At 45.9% G+C, this 15,048-nt stretch overlaps 1 protein-coding gene across 1 annotated transcript; it reads left to right on the plus strand.

Annotated features, from left to right (window-relative positions):
• Positions 1-1,237: 1,237 nt before the first annotated feature.
• Positions 1,238-14,685, plus strand: LOC131903974 (keratin-associated protein 5-4-like; the record flags this gene model as incomplete). Its single annotated transcript, XM_059254906.1, has 3 exons — positions 1,238-1,322; positions 4,991-5,276; positions 14,409-14,685. Coding segments are annotated over exons 1-3 (648 nt in total), but the record flags the coding sequence as incomplete, so codon positions are not given.
• Positions 14,686-15,048: the final 363 nt, after the last annotated feature.

The following is a 15,048-nucleotide window of genomic DNA, read 5'->3' on the forward strand; positions in this document are numbered from 1 at the left end:
TAGACGCAAGCTCTGGCAGCACTTCCTTGGGCTGCTCTGCCCTCTGCTGGCAGCTCCCAGGGCTACAGGACTCCACCCAATCTTACCTCTTGTTGAGATTGAGGTTCACTTTAAGACCAGTTTCCTCTTCTCTCAAGAGCTTCATAAGTAGAAACATGTCTGCAGTGATAAAACATCACTTGACACACAATTTGGACTCACAGGGTAGAGCAGTAAGTCTAGAGGAGCCTCTGGCTTCTCTGGATTTTCATAGCTATCTCTATCACACAGAACAGAGTGAGCCAGATGGGCAGGACCTGGTTTAGGGGAGAGTTTCCTAGACAGCCAGACGATACAGGGAGCTTCCTGTATGAGAAATGGAGATCTGCCTACCCAGCTGGATGACAGCCTAGCAGGGTCCTTAGGCAAGTCTCCAGCTCTGAGCAGATGGCCCCATCTGTTCTGTTCCTTTTTGGTGCTCCCGTTCTTACAGGGAGTCTCATATAATTTGAATGCAATTACTTGCTTCCATTAGTGAGTTAATAAATCCCTAAAGAGTTCCTGGCAATTCTAGTGGTGCCTAGGCTCTTACACCATATTTGAGCTTACAGAACATTCTGGTTTCTGCAAACAGTCTATGGAAAGGGAGGGGCATTGAGCAGCTGCAGAGCATCTGATCCTATGGTAGCAGGACCTGGCCACAGCTTCTTCTGTGGACCATGGCTTCCTCTATTGACCTTTATAAACTCTATAGACATTTGCAGAATGCCAAAGATGTGACTTCTCACAAGGCAGAAGCTCTGAGTTGCTCTAGGACACTTTACTAGGGGGCAGGGTGCAGGAGAATAGATTTGAACTCCTTACAGAAGGCTATGACCAGCTATCCTCAGCTGAAAATTCAACATCTGACCTCTTACTTGGGATCCCATGACCCTTGGCATATCTCAGCAGAGTTACAAAGGATGCTACATCCCATGTCCAGGTCTCCAGGGCTCTGGGAACCATTGTGAGATGTCAGTTATGATGAATCCAAATATCCAAAATTGCCAGGAAGACCTCAGGATTCCCAAGAAAAAAACTCTCACAGGTCCAATGTCAAGTTCTCCTGCCACCCTGGATGCTGTCAGTGAACTTTGGTTCCTTGAAGACACTAAACACATGGAGCTTTTGGAGAAGTGGAGTAAGCTGGAGAGGGTGTTTCATAAACAAGGGAGGGCATTGAGTGAGGTGACACAGAAGGTCACTGTGGATGGTCACAATGGTTCAGAGCTCAAAGGATGCAGTGAGAGCCTTCAACACCAAGAATAGACTCCCTCCTTCTGACCTGAGGACCACCAGCTTAGGTGAGGACAGAAGAATAGCCTGCAGCCATGGTCAGAGGGCCAGGAGCTCCAAAATGTGACTCCAGCCAGGTATGGGCTAGAATAAAGCATCAGAAAAATTGCAAATCAAGCCCAGAAGGCTGAGGCAGGAGGGTTGCTAGGAGCTCAGAGCCATCTTGAGCTACATAGTATGTTCTAGGTCAGTGAATGAGCCTGAAGGGCACCATCCTGAAGGGAGTAGCCTGTATCTCCAAAGGTTTAGTGATTGGAACATGTCCATTTTATACCTTCAGAACAGAATGCTAGAGGGGAGTAAATTACAAAGAGAGAATAATCTCACCATTCTGAAGGCTGGGAAACCCCAGATGGAGCAGCTGGCATCTCATAGCTGGGTCTGGTGACAAGCACATACAGTCTCAACTACTCAGGAAACTAAGACAGGAGGATCTTTTGAGCCCAGGAAGTTGAGGCAAGTCAGAGCAACACTGCGAGACCCTGTTGAAAGAGAGAGACCCTGCACGCTTCAGGTAAGGTACAGCCACTGGTGCAATAGTGGCATGAATGCTATAGGGTAACCAACTGCTGTCTGATTAGATTAGAAGACTTTGTACTTGGTGCTGTAAACCTGGCCACAAGTCCATAGCTGGGGACATTGTCGGCTCACGTGGGGGAACCTATTACTGTTGTTTTGCTAAATGAATACATTGTTAAACTGCCTGCGGAATATTTAGGTTCATGCACATTGATGGGGTGCTGGTCTCAACCCTGCTCAGAGAAGTTTCTTTTTTCAGTGGGCAATGGTTCATGCAGCAACTCTTAGCTGGTCAAAGTGTTGATATTAAATGACTGTTAAGTAATCAGTCCTAAGAGGGAAATCTCTATCAAACCTCCTTCGCCCAAGGCTCAGGGAACATCACAGAAGAGGGGACAGAATTAACCAGAGCAGGAGGATGGGGAGGAGTGCTGTGCAACTGTCTTCTGGACATGGCAGGGATAGTGTCCTCATGAACTTACAGCAGTTATGTTTATCTGCACAAGACCCACATGATATTGAGTCTGAGAACATTTCAAAATGAGTAGGGGAGGGACATATAAGGTTCCACACCTAGCTGTGATGCCACTGGCAGGTGAAGGCTGCTGGGGGGTGGAAAGTCATTTTTCTTCAGTGACATAGTCTCTGGTAAGTTTCCCATGGTTCAGTAAATAAATTCATACTTATGTCCATGCAAGTAAGCCTATTTAAACGCAATAGGTTATTTAAAAAATAAATAAGCTGGGCAGTGGTGGCACACGCCTTTAACCCCAGCAATCAGGAGGCAGAGGCAGGTGGATCTCTGTGAGTTCAAGGCCAGCCTGGGCTACAGAGTGAGTTCCAGGAAAGGTGAAAAGCTACACAGAGAAACCCTGTCTTGAAATAAATAAATAGGTAGATAGATAGATAGATAGATAGATAGATAGATAGATAGATAGATAGAAAAAGGCCAGTGTAAAGGCACTTACTACCAAGCATGATAACCTGAATTCAATTCCTAGTACCCACATGGTGGAAGGAGGTAACTAAGTCTCATTGGATGTCCACTGACCTACACACATACACACACACACACACACACACACACACACACACACACACACAAAATAAGAAAATAGAGAGACATGTTGGGATGAAGGACTCCAGAGGGAATGGGAGGGAGTAAAAGCATTATATGCATAGATGAAGTTGTCAACAAATAAAACACTGTTTTTTAAAAAAAAAACAACAACAACAAACCACCCACATCTGGAGTGGCCCATTTGGCTGTGTCTTCACAGGATAGTCAGAAAACCATACCACCATACCTGCTAGCCCTTTTCACAGCAACAAGGATCCCCTCGTGAGAGTGGAGACACCATCCCAGGGGAATCTCAGCACAACTGCACTGGAGTAGTTGCCAGCACCCGAGTTAGGAGACACGGCCAGTTTTCAACAGAAAGGACCTACGGAAGCAAGCCAAGCAGAGATGCGGGTCTGACTGCAGCAGTCTCAGAGGTGTGGGCACTGAGCAGTGAAGTGAGGAGATGGCCAGAGACTGAATGGTCAGACAGCCGTGGCAGGGCAAAGGATCCCATTGTAGGTGTGAGAAGGGACTGAGTTTGCGCTCACAGGAGAATAGTGGAAAGTCCACCCCTAGAGGCTGGTATAGGCATGGAGAAATGGAGGCAGAACAGGCCTGGGAATGTCTATTTAATTTGTGTATGGCATGATTACAGAGAGCAACCAAGTGCCATCTGTAGGAACAGGGTACTGACTCATTTACTTTCTTTTTTATTGTTTCTAATAAAATACCATGGGGCTGCCAGGCGGTGGTGGTGCACGCCTTTAATCCCAGCACTCGGTAGGCAGAGCCAGGTGGATCTCTGTAAGTTCGAGGCCAGCCTGTTCTACAGCGTGAGATCCAGGACAGGTACCAAAACTACAAGGAGAAACCCTGTCTCGAAAAAAAGAAAAGAAAGAAAGAAAAAAGGAAAGAGAGAGAGAGAGAGAGAGAGAGAGAGAGAGAGAGAGAGAGAGAAAGAAAGAAAGAAAGAAAGAAAGAAAGAAAGAAAGAAAGAAAGAAAGAAAGAAAGAAAGAAATGTTTTGGGGGCTGGAGTGATGGCTCAGTGGTTAAGAGCACCAACTGCTCTACCAGAGGACCTGGGTTCAATTCCTAGCACCCCACATGGCAGCTAAGAACTATCTGTAACTCCAAGATCTGACACCCTCACATAGACATACACACAGGTAAAACACTAATGCACATAAAATAAAGATAAATAAATTGTTTAAAAAATACCATGGGTGACTTGAAAAGTTAGAATAGGAAATAAATATCATCAGGGAACAGTCAACAGTGAAAGTATGTACATGTGACTAAGATGGTATTCTTAGGGATCACACGATAAGGAGAGACAGCAGATGGTCATTACATTGCCCTCTTGGGGACATCCCTAACTACCTGGAGCCCAGGCTCCAATATGATGGGGACAAAACAAACAAACAAACAAAAAACCCAGGGACAGACCTGTAAAAACAGAGAGGGAGATGCTCAGCTAAGCTAACAGGAAGTCATTGCCTGGAGAAAACATGAGGATCTGGAGGACCCACAGAAAGTCACAAGGAAGTGACCACATGCAGACTTGCACCTGACCCTGGACAGGGATATAAAGGTGCTAGCCTCAGGAGGCTCCACATCTGCACACTTCCTCTCTGTCTGCTCCTCTAACCTACTCCATCCTCAACCAAACACCAGAACCATGAGCTGCTGTGGCTGTTCAGGAGGCTGTGGCTCCAGCTGTGGGGGCTGTGGCTCCAGCTGTGGGGGCTGTGGCTCCAGCTGTGGGGGCTGTGGCTCCAGCTGTGGGGGCTGTGGCTCCAGCTGTGGAGGCTGTGGCTCCAGCTGCTGCAAGCCTGTGTGCTGCTGCAAGCCTGTGTGCTGCTGCAAGCCTGTGTGCTGCTGTGTGCCTGCCTGTTCCTGCTCCAGCTGTGGGGGCTGCAAGGGAGGCTGTGGTTCCTGTGGGGGCTGCAAGGGAGGCTGTGGCTCCTGTGGGGGCTGCAAGGGAGGCTGTGGCTCCTGTGGGGGCTGCAAGGGAGGCTGTGGTTCCTGTGGGGGCTGCAAGGGAGGCTGTGGTTCCTGTGGGGGCTGCAAGGGAGGCTGTGGCTCCTGTGGAGGCTGCAAGTCCAACTGCTGTCAGTCCAGCTGCTGCCAATCCAGCTGTTGCAAGCCTTGCTGCTGCCAATCCAGCTGCTGCAAGCCCTGCTGCTGCTGTGAGTCTAGCTGCTGTAAGCCCTGCTGCTGCCAATCCAGCTGCTGTAAGCCCTGCTGCTGTCAGTCCAGCTGTTGTCAGTCCAGCTGCTGTAAGCCCTGCTGCTGCCAGTCCAGCTGCTGTAAGCCCTGCTGCTGCCAGTCCAGCTGCTGCAAGCCCTGCTGCTGCCAGTCTAGCTGCTGTGCACCTGTGTGCTGCCAATGCAAAATCTAAACCTCCCAACTTGGGCTTTCAGTTTTTCCAGTGCTCCATGACATTTGGTGTCCCTGAATTAGCTCATTTCTACAGACTCTCCTGCAAACACCTGTATTCCCTCCCTACTTTTCACCTATGTCCTCATTTTCCCTGGCACAATCCTCCCTCTGGAGAAATGTATATCATAGGCCCTGGAAATGGACCCCTGTAAAGGTAGCTGACTCTCTGATGGCCACAGGTGATCACTATCTGCCTCTTTGGGGCTTCTGAGAGCCAGAGTCTGACCCACAGGGGTCTGTGCTTCTGATCTGTCAGGGACTGCTTTCACTGGGTTTGCAGCCTTCTGAACCCTGAGTCTTCCAGGCCACTTCCTTTTTCCTGTGACTCATTTTCTACAACCTATTCTAGGACCTTTCTGTTGCTTCCTACTTTGCTTGCTTGAATAAATAAAATAATAAACAAATTTCTTTTGTGTGTGAGTATATGTGTTCAGGGGCAATGTGTACAGATGTGAATGAGTGTGTGTATATGTGGAAGCCACAGGTCAGTCTTGGTTGCCATTCTTCATGGCCACTGTAATGATGAGTTGCTGTCAGTTTGACAGAATTTAGAATCACCTAGGATTCAGGCACACTTGCAAAAGACTATCGAGATTGTCGTTCACCTCTGAAAATGTCTGTGGGGGCTTGTCTTTAACAGTTTAATTGATATGGAAAGACCCATCTTAATTGTGTGTGGGACCACTCTATGTGGAGGACTGTATAAACTGGAGAAAATTAGATGAGCATTACCATTCATTCATCCATCCCTCTCTGTTTCCTGAAAGTTAAGGGGATGTGACCAGGGGCTCCCTTGGCTTCCCCACCATGATGGACTACACTGCTGATCTGTAAGCCAGAATAAACCCTTTCTTCCTTAAGCTGTTTTTCACCAGGATATTTTATCACAGTGACAGGAACTTTCACCTTCCAAGACAGCCATTCACCTTGGTTTTTGAGGCAGGGCTTCCACCCATTGGGGCCTGGGGCTCTCTAATTGGGCTAGACTATTTGGCCACTGAGTTCCAAGAGTCCTCCTGTCTCTACCTGATTTTCTACCAGAAAAATGAACAATCTCAAATGGTTGGTTAGAACACAAAGAGGTCTTCGACATAATGGGTTACATGTATCCCTGAGAAACAAGTGGTTCATCGTGGTTCACTGTGTGGTGACAAAGAGCTCCCAGCAGGGTGATGGGGTATGACAGGAACAGTTGAGTATAAAGTGGAATGCCTGTCTGCAGTTAGAAACAGCCCACTGTCTTTCCAAAGAACAATGTAGATAAATTTCAAAGACACCCAATTTGCTAAGTGAGAAACAGAACAAGATGTAGAATCACAGTGGATACAAACAGGCATGCTGCAGAGGTGGATCCCGGTGGATCCCTGGGGCTCACTGTCCAAACAGTAAGCCTACTTAACTAGTTCCAGGACAATGAAAGATACCATCTGACAAAAAAAAAATAGAAGGAACCAGAGAAATGAAGACCAAGCTGTACGCTGGCCTCTACACACTCAGGTACGTACGTACACACACACACACACACACACACACACACACACACACAAGGGGGAGAGAGAGCAACACAAAACACTAGCGATCTCAGAGACTTAAAACTTGCAACAATATCAAAATACTTCCATACAACAGGCCTGGCACATTTGGAGGAAAATTGTAGACAGAGTTTCCCATCCCAGCAGCTCTCCCAAATAACCACACAAAAACTTAATATTAATTGTATATACTTGGCTAATAGCTCAGGCTTGTTACTAGCTAACTTTTACATTTAAATTAACCCATATTTCTTATCTATACTCTGCCATGTGGCTTGGTACTTTTTCTCAGTATGGCATGCTCACCTAGCTTATCAATGCGTCTGCTGGTGACTCCTCTGACTCTGCCCCTCTCTCTTCCCAGTCCTTAGTTTGGTTGTCCCACCTATACTTCCTGCCTGGCTACCAGCCAATCAGCTTTTTTAACCTTTTTTTTTTCTTTCTTTCTTTCTTTTTGGTTTTTCGAGACAGGGTTTCTCTGCGTAGCTTTGTGCCTTTCCTGGATCTTGCTCTGTAGACCAGGCTGGCCTCAAACTCACAAAGATCCGCCTGCCTCTGCCTCCAGAGTGCTGGGATTAAAGGCATGTACCACCACCACCCGCCAATCAGCTTTTTATGAACAATGAAATAGGATTATTCCACAGCAGAAACTAGATGGAAAAAAAACTTAAAACACAGCCCTGAGAAAACAAGACAGTGACTAAGATGTCAGTTTGTCAGTTCAGAAGTGTTCACATGTCAGTTCACATGGCTAACAAACCCACACTCTAGTGTCCACCAGACATACAGCCACATAGAAAATGCGGGTACCAGCATGCAGCAGTCTTCCCTGTACAAAACAAACCAGAAAGACTCCAAATGTTTACCAACCAGTGAGTGAATAAATGAAATATAGAAGATGGGAATGACAGAATATCACTGAGCAATGAAGAGGAAATACTGACTGATCATTTCCAATAGTGGCACTATTCCTTGGGCAAGCGGTCCTGAACTGAGTAAGGGTAGAGAAGAGGAGCTAAGCATGGGCAAGCAAGCATACATATGTTCATTGCTTTCTGCTCTGTGGATGTGATATGACCAGCTGTTTGAAGTTCCTGCCTTGAATTCTCCACAATGAAGAACTGTAACCTAGATCTGCGAGGTGAAACAAAGTTGCATTTTGTCAGGGTAATTCATCACAGCAACAGAAACCAACTATAATAGGCAGGTACAATGAGACCCTCTCATGGGGAAAACAAGCAAGAACCCCAGATTCACTGTAAATCAACACACATAGACTCAGAACAAACACAGAAAGGCACATTGCCTCCCTGTGGGACAATTCAACTGATCCCAAAAAGAGCAAACCATCAGGGCAATGCCTGGAAGCTCTAAGGAAAACAGTCATTCGTGTGGAGAGGTATCCCCAGCCAGAGCATCATTCTACTTCCCTACAAAGCTGGGACATTTCCTAGCAGGTGGTGGAGTTGAGCTCATGATGCAGGAAAAAAAAAAAAGCTGAGCCCCGCCACCGGAAGGACTGGCAGTGAGGCAGCAGGAGTCGAGTTCTTGGGAGCATGTGAGTGACTCAATAAACAAGGATCTTCACATGTAGGAAAACAGGAGGGAAACCCCCACATCACGTGGGTAGCTGTGCTGGGCTGGGCTAGAACTGCTTTCAATTTGACCATGCCCTCGGGTAGGTCGAGATGCACAGTGCTGTCTAAAAGTTTGGAGGGCTGCCAATGAAGGGGGTCTGTGGGGCTAGGGCATTGCTCAGGGTATAGCACTGGATTCTATCTCAAGCACAGTAAAATAAAATGGGAGAGGAAACTCTGAATGGTGTGTGTGTGTGTGTGTGTGTGTGTGTGTGTGTGTGTGTAATTTCTGAATGAGTCACAGAAAAATAAAGCAAGACCACCACCACCCCAAAAAATGCATGCCTTTATTCCCAGCACTCTCAGGAGGCAGAGGCAGGGATCTATGAGATCAAGGCCAGCCTGTGCTACAGAGCCAGCTCCAGGATAGCCAAGGCTACACAGAGAAACTGTCTCAAAAGAAAGAAAGAAAGAAAGAAAGAAAGAAAGAAAGAAAGAAAGAAAGAAAGAAAGAAAGAAAGAAAGAAAGACAGACAGAAAGAAAGAAAGAAAGAAAGAAAGAAAGAAAGAAAGAAAGAAAGAAAGAAAGAAAGAAAGAGGAAGGAAGGAAGGAAGGAAGGAAGGAAGGAAGGAAGGAAGGAAGGAAGGAAGAAAAGCCTCTGAAAATTCTAAGAGAATGGGAAAGTTGAATGTGGTAGCACATGAGTTTAAAACTAACAGAGGCTACAAGGCAAGACCCTGTCTCAAAAAACCAGAAAGGGGGTGAGGGTTCTGAAAAAATGGCTCAGTGATTACAAGTGCCTACTGCTCTTCCCCAAAAACACAAATGTGGTTCCTAGCATCCACCTTGAGCAGCTCACAATTGCCTATAACTGTAGTTCTAAGGGATCTGATGTCTCAGACTCATGTACACACACACACACACACACACACACACACACACACACACACGTAAAATGTAATGAAAATAGGAAAGGAAAGAAAATTAGAATAAATAGTATTTCATCTTTAAAAGAAACACATAAGGGGCTGGAGTAATGGCTCAGAGGTTAAGAACACTTGCTGCTCTTGCAGAGAACAGAGGTTCAGTTCCCAGAATCCACATGGTGGATTACAACCATCCCTTACTCCAGCTCCAGGAAATCCAGATACTCTCTTCTAAACGCTGCAGGCACCAGGCACCAGGTTGGGCACATACATACATGTAGGCTGTGATGGCTATTCTTGGTTATCAACTTTATTACATCTAGAATTAACTAAAACCCAAGCAATTGTATACATCTGTGAGGGATTTTTCTTGATTGAAACATTTGAAGTGGAAAGACCTACCCTAAATCCAGATCTTTTGTGGTGGCAAGATCTAAGTTAAATCTGAGGCCACATCTTCTGATGGCAGCCTATATAAAGAATACGGGAGAAGGAAACATTTGTTTTTTGCCTACTTGACCTTGCTCTTGATGGCAAGTCCATTCCTTTGCTAGTATTAGAGCCTACTTCTTTGGGATTCCAGCATAAACTACAGCCCGGTTGAGACGTCCTGCATTGTGGGCTGAACAAATATTGGATTCTTGGACTTTCTGTTGGGAGACAGCCATTGTTGGACTAGTTGGACCACTAATATAGATTCATTCTATCAGTTCTATTCTAGAAAACCCTAATACACAGGAAAAACACTCATCCACATAAAATAAATAATCAAAAAATAATAATTCTAACAAAGAAAAGAAAAAAACAGAGCAGAATGGGAGATGACTCCGTAGTCAGTAAAGTACCCACAATACAAGCATGAGGATCGGAATTTAGTCCCCAGAAACCACATAAAACAGCCAAGCACCATGGCATGTACCTGAAATCCTGGTGCTGGCGAGTTGGAGATGAGCAGGTCCACCGAGCTCACTGACCAGCCAGCCTAGCCTAATCATCAAGCTCCAAGTCTATGAGAGACCCTGTCACAAAAAAAAAAAAAAAACACAAAAGGTGGGTGGCACCTGAGGAACAACACTGAAGGTTGTCCTCTGGCCTCCAAACATACATGTACACACATGTACACTCACAACAGATCATGAGAGAGAGAGAGAGAGAGAGAGAGAGAGAGAGAGAGAGAGAGAGAGAGAGAAGTGAAATGTTAGTTTAAGATGTGTCACATTCATTTATGCTGTGGAATATTTGTTTAATGATGCAAAGATGTGTTGCCTTCTTTTATGTTGCATTTGTTAGACTCTGTGAAGCTGTGTTACTCTGCTTGTCTAAAACACCTGATTGGTCTAATAAAGTGCTGAACAGCCAATAGCTAGGGAAGAAAGAAATAGGCAGGGCTGGCAATTAGAGAGAATAAATAGGAGGAGAAATCTAGGGAAGAGAGCAAGGAGCAAGAAAAGGAGAAGAAGAAAATGCCAGGGACAGCCACCCAGCTACACAGTCAGCCACAATGTAAGAAGGAAAGAAAACAGGCATTCATAAGTAAGAATAAGTCTCATTGTACTTATTTGGGAGTTGTGTGGTGGGCCCCCAAAGAGTAAAAGAAAAAACAAAACAAAACAAAAACAAAAACAAAAAAAAACAACTGTGTGAGAGAGAAACAGAGCAAAATAAGAAAAGACGTGTTATCAAAACTTAATGGAAAGTGTCACCCCCACTACATACAGTGCTAGACACAACATCCAAGAGCAAGTTCCACAAAACAACCCAGAGTAGATGAATTTCTAAATGGTCTTACTAAACAAAAAACATGGAGCCAGATATAGGGGTGAAAACCTGGGAGATCAGGGAAATAGGGAAAGCCATAGCTAACCTCACCTCACCAACTCTGCAGTTCCCAAAGAGACCTACCTCCTGTCTACCGTGCCTATATGCCTTGCTGTTCTGCCATTGGATTTGCTCTCTCTGTCCAGTTACATCACTTCCTCTTCCTGCCTAGCTCTGTCACTTCCTGTCTGTCTGTACAGACCTACAGACCTCCATGGTTAACTAGTGTTGGAATTTAAGGGTGTGCCACCACACATGGCTGTTTCCACTGTGGCCTTGAACTCACAGAGATCCAGACAGATCCCTGCCTGCCAAGTAATAGGATTAAAGGCATGTTATACCATTGCCTGATTTCTTTATTTACTTATAATGGCTTGCTTTTTCCTCTGATCTCCAGGCAAGCTTTATTTATTAAAGCACAAATAAAATATCACCACATTTCAGCACAATTAAAATATCACTACAACCCAAGACTGAGTAATTCCTGTCATGTACAAACTTTTCCAGAAGTAGACAATTTGAGATCAGGTTCATCTTCTTACATGGCTGGGGACTGAAAGTGGCAGGAGCAGCAGGAGGGATCAGAAGCATCCAGCCCCTGACATAGAAGGCTGCTCAGAAAACTGTATGTCAGCAAAGCCAGCTTGAAATGTATGAAACAAAGCAAAACACCCTCAAGCGGTATGTGGTGCACACAAATAATCCCTGCCCTCAGGAGGTAGAGGCAAACGGATCACAAGTTTGAGGCAAGCCTGAGCTACATAGAGAGACCTATCTTAACCCCTCAAAAAATGTATGGACCAATTATACAACATGCAAGTTATAATAACCTCAGCACCATGTGCCTCAGTAGGACAAGGGCTATCCACATTTTAAAGTCTATCTATAACTCACCACACTGAGTAAGAGGGATACCAGAGTACAGAAAGCCATCCGGTGAAGTTCTTACCTCCTGAGGACAAAGGAAAATGGTCAGCAAGCTAGAGACAAGGGGACCTTCCTTAAACTGATAAAATTTCCCACCCAGAAGTTACAATACCCATTTCATCTTGTAAATGTTAGACATGTTACCTGCAAAATCTGGAATAAGGCAAAGCTACAATTGTGTCTGTGGGACATTGTCCAGGTCAACCACAAACAAATGCTATGAAGATTAAAAGGGAAAAAATGCTTTCCAATTTTCACTTTTAAAAAAGTATCAATACAAAAATAAAGAGACTCTACAGGTAAATTATTAATATTAAAAATAAAACTTGGGGCTTTGGAGATAATTCTATTGGTAAATTGTTTACCTCACAAGCAGGAGGATCCAAGTTGTAGTCCCCAAAACCACCTAAGAAGCCTGGTATGGTAGCATGCACATATAACTACAGCCCTGGGAAGGTGGAAACAGTGAGATTTCAGGGCTTACTAAGCTAACCTAGCCTAATAGGAGAGTCACAGACCAGTGAGAGACCCTGTCTCAAAAATAAGGTGCACAGCTCTTGATGAATGATACCCAGCATGGACCTCTGGCCTCTACATACACATGCACATATACATACCTACCTCTTCATACATACAAACATACATACATACATATTTGCATGCACACACACACACACACACACACACACAAAGCTTGTCTAGGGATCAGAGGACAAAGCCAGCCACTAAATTAGACATAGATGTCAGGCAGTGGTGGCACAAACCTTTAATCCTATCACTCAGGAGGCAGAGATCCATCTGGATCTGTGAGTTCAAGGCCACACTGGGAACAGAGCTAGGCATGATGGCACACACCTTTAATCCCAGAACTTGAGATCTCATGTCTTTGCTTGGGAAGGACACACACCTTTAATCCCAGGAAGTAATATGGCAGGACACAGAAAGGTATATAAGGCGTGAGGAAACAAGAGCTCTTCTCTTGAGGCTGAGGATTTCGTAAAGGTAAGCTAGTGGCTGGCTGTTCTGATCTTTCAGCTTTCACCCCAATATCTGGCTCTGGGTTTTTTATTATAAGACCTTTTAAGATTCGTGTTACAGAACTTTGCAGATGAGCGTGGCAGCCCACCTATAATCCCAGCATGCCAAAGGCAGTGACAGTGAATCCCCAGCAAGCTGGTTAGATGCACCAGCCAGAATAGCAAGCTCTGGTTGCCACAGGAGAGGTTACCTCAATATATGCAGCTGAGTGATTGAGGAAGACACCTGTGAGCAGCCTCTGACCATCACAAGTATGCACACAACTGAGTTCACTCCCACATATGTATACATATGTACGTATACACAAATACATTGCACATGGTAGTTTGAATGTAATTGGCCCCATAATCTCATAGGGAGTGGCACTATTAGGAGGTGTGGCTTGTTGGAGTGGGTAGGGCCCTGTTAGAGGAAGTGTGTCACTATGGGGACAGCTCAGGATACTGCCCAGTATGTCAGTTGACTTCCTGTTGCTTGCAAGATGAAGCACTCTCAGCTCCAGCACTATGTCTGCCTGCATGCCACCATGCTCCCTATCATGATGACAATGAACTAAATCTCTGAAACTCTGTGTGTTACACAATTAAATGTTTTTCTTATAAGATTTGCCGTGGTCATGGTGTCTCTTCACAGCAATAAAAATCCAAACTAAGACACATACACGAGCAAAAAAAAATTAATTACTCAAATGTAAGTCTGAATTTTACCAAAATGAGCTGGGCCATTAGGGACCTTGATCCACTCTGGACACAAATTCAGCAATAAAGTTGGATTTATCAGGGAACAAAAAGCCAAAGACCAATGAGTGGTACATGAGGGGGTGATGACTGCAGGAAAACAAGAGAAGTAGCCCTAAAAATGGCACAAACAGGAACCAGGAAGTGACCATGTGCAGCCTCACACCTGACCCTGGGCAGGGATATAAAGGGCCCAGGCTCAGGAGGCTCCACATCTGCACACTTCCTCTCTATCTGCTCCTCTAACCTACTCCATCCTCAACCAAACCCCAGAACCATGAGCTGCTGTGGCTGTTCAGGAGGCTGTGGCTCCAGCTGTGGGGGCTGTGGCTCCAGCTGCTGCAAGCCTGTGTGCTGCTGCAAGCCTGTGTGCTGCTGTGTGCCTGCCTGTTCCTGCTCCAGCTGTGGGGGCTGCAAGGGAGGCTGTGGCTCCTGTGGGGGCTGCAAGGGAGGCTGTGGTTCCTGTGGGGGCTGCAAGGGAGGCTGTGGTTCCTGTGGAGGTTGCAAGTCCAGCTGCTGTCAGTCCAGCTGTTGCAAGCCCTGCTGCTGTCAATCCAGCTGCTGTAAACCATGCTGTTCTTCAGGCTGTGGGTCATCTTGCTGCCAGTCCAGCTGCTGCAAGCCCTGCTGCTGTGAATCCAGCTGTTGCAAACCCTGCTGCTGTCAGTCCAGCTGCTGCAAGCCCTGCTGTTGCCAGTCCAGCTGCTGCAAGCCCTGCTGCTGTCAGTCCAGCTGCTGTAAGCCCTGCTGTTGCCAGTCCAGCTGCTGCAAGCCCTGCTGCTGTCAGTCCAGCTGCTGCAAGCCCTGCTGCTGTCAGTCCAGCTGCTGCAAACCCTGCTGCTGTCAGTCTAGCTGCTGTGCCCCCGTATGCTGTCAGTGCAAGATCTGATTTTTGGCTTTGCAGGGCTATTACCAGATAGGCTCTATCCCTGTCAGGAGTTCTAGCCCAGGCTTTGCCTGTGTTTCCTAGTACATACAGCTAGTCTCCTCCATTAGCTTGCTCCCTCTCTTCTTTCCTTCCCAAGCATGAAAATTTCCTTTTGGCTTCTTGTTGGTCCAGCTGCTACAAGTGTAGCTTTGGCTCCTGTAGTGGCTACCAGGCCAGCTCTTGCATGTCTAGTTGCTATGGGCCTTGGGATCAAGAAGAATGACT

Source organism: Peromyscus eremicus, chromosome 1, assembly GCF_949786415.1.
Source record: "Peromyscus eremicus chromosome 1, PerEre_H2_v1, whole genome shotgun sequence".
NCBI classification, from domain to species: Eukaryota; Metazoa; Chordata; class Mammalia; order Rodentia; family Cricetidae; genus Peromyscus; species Peromyscus eremicus.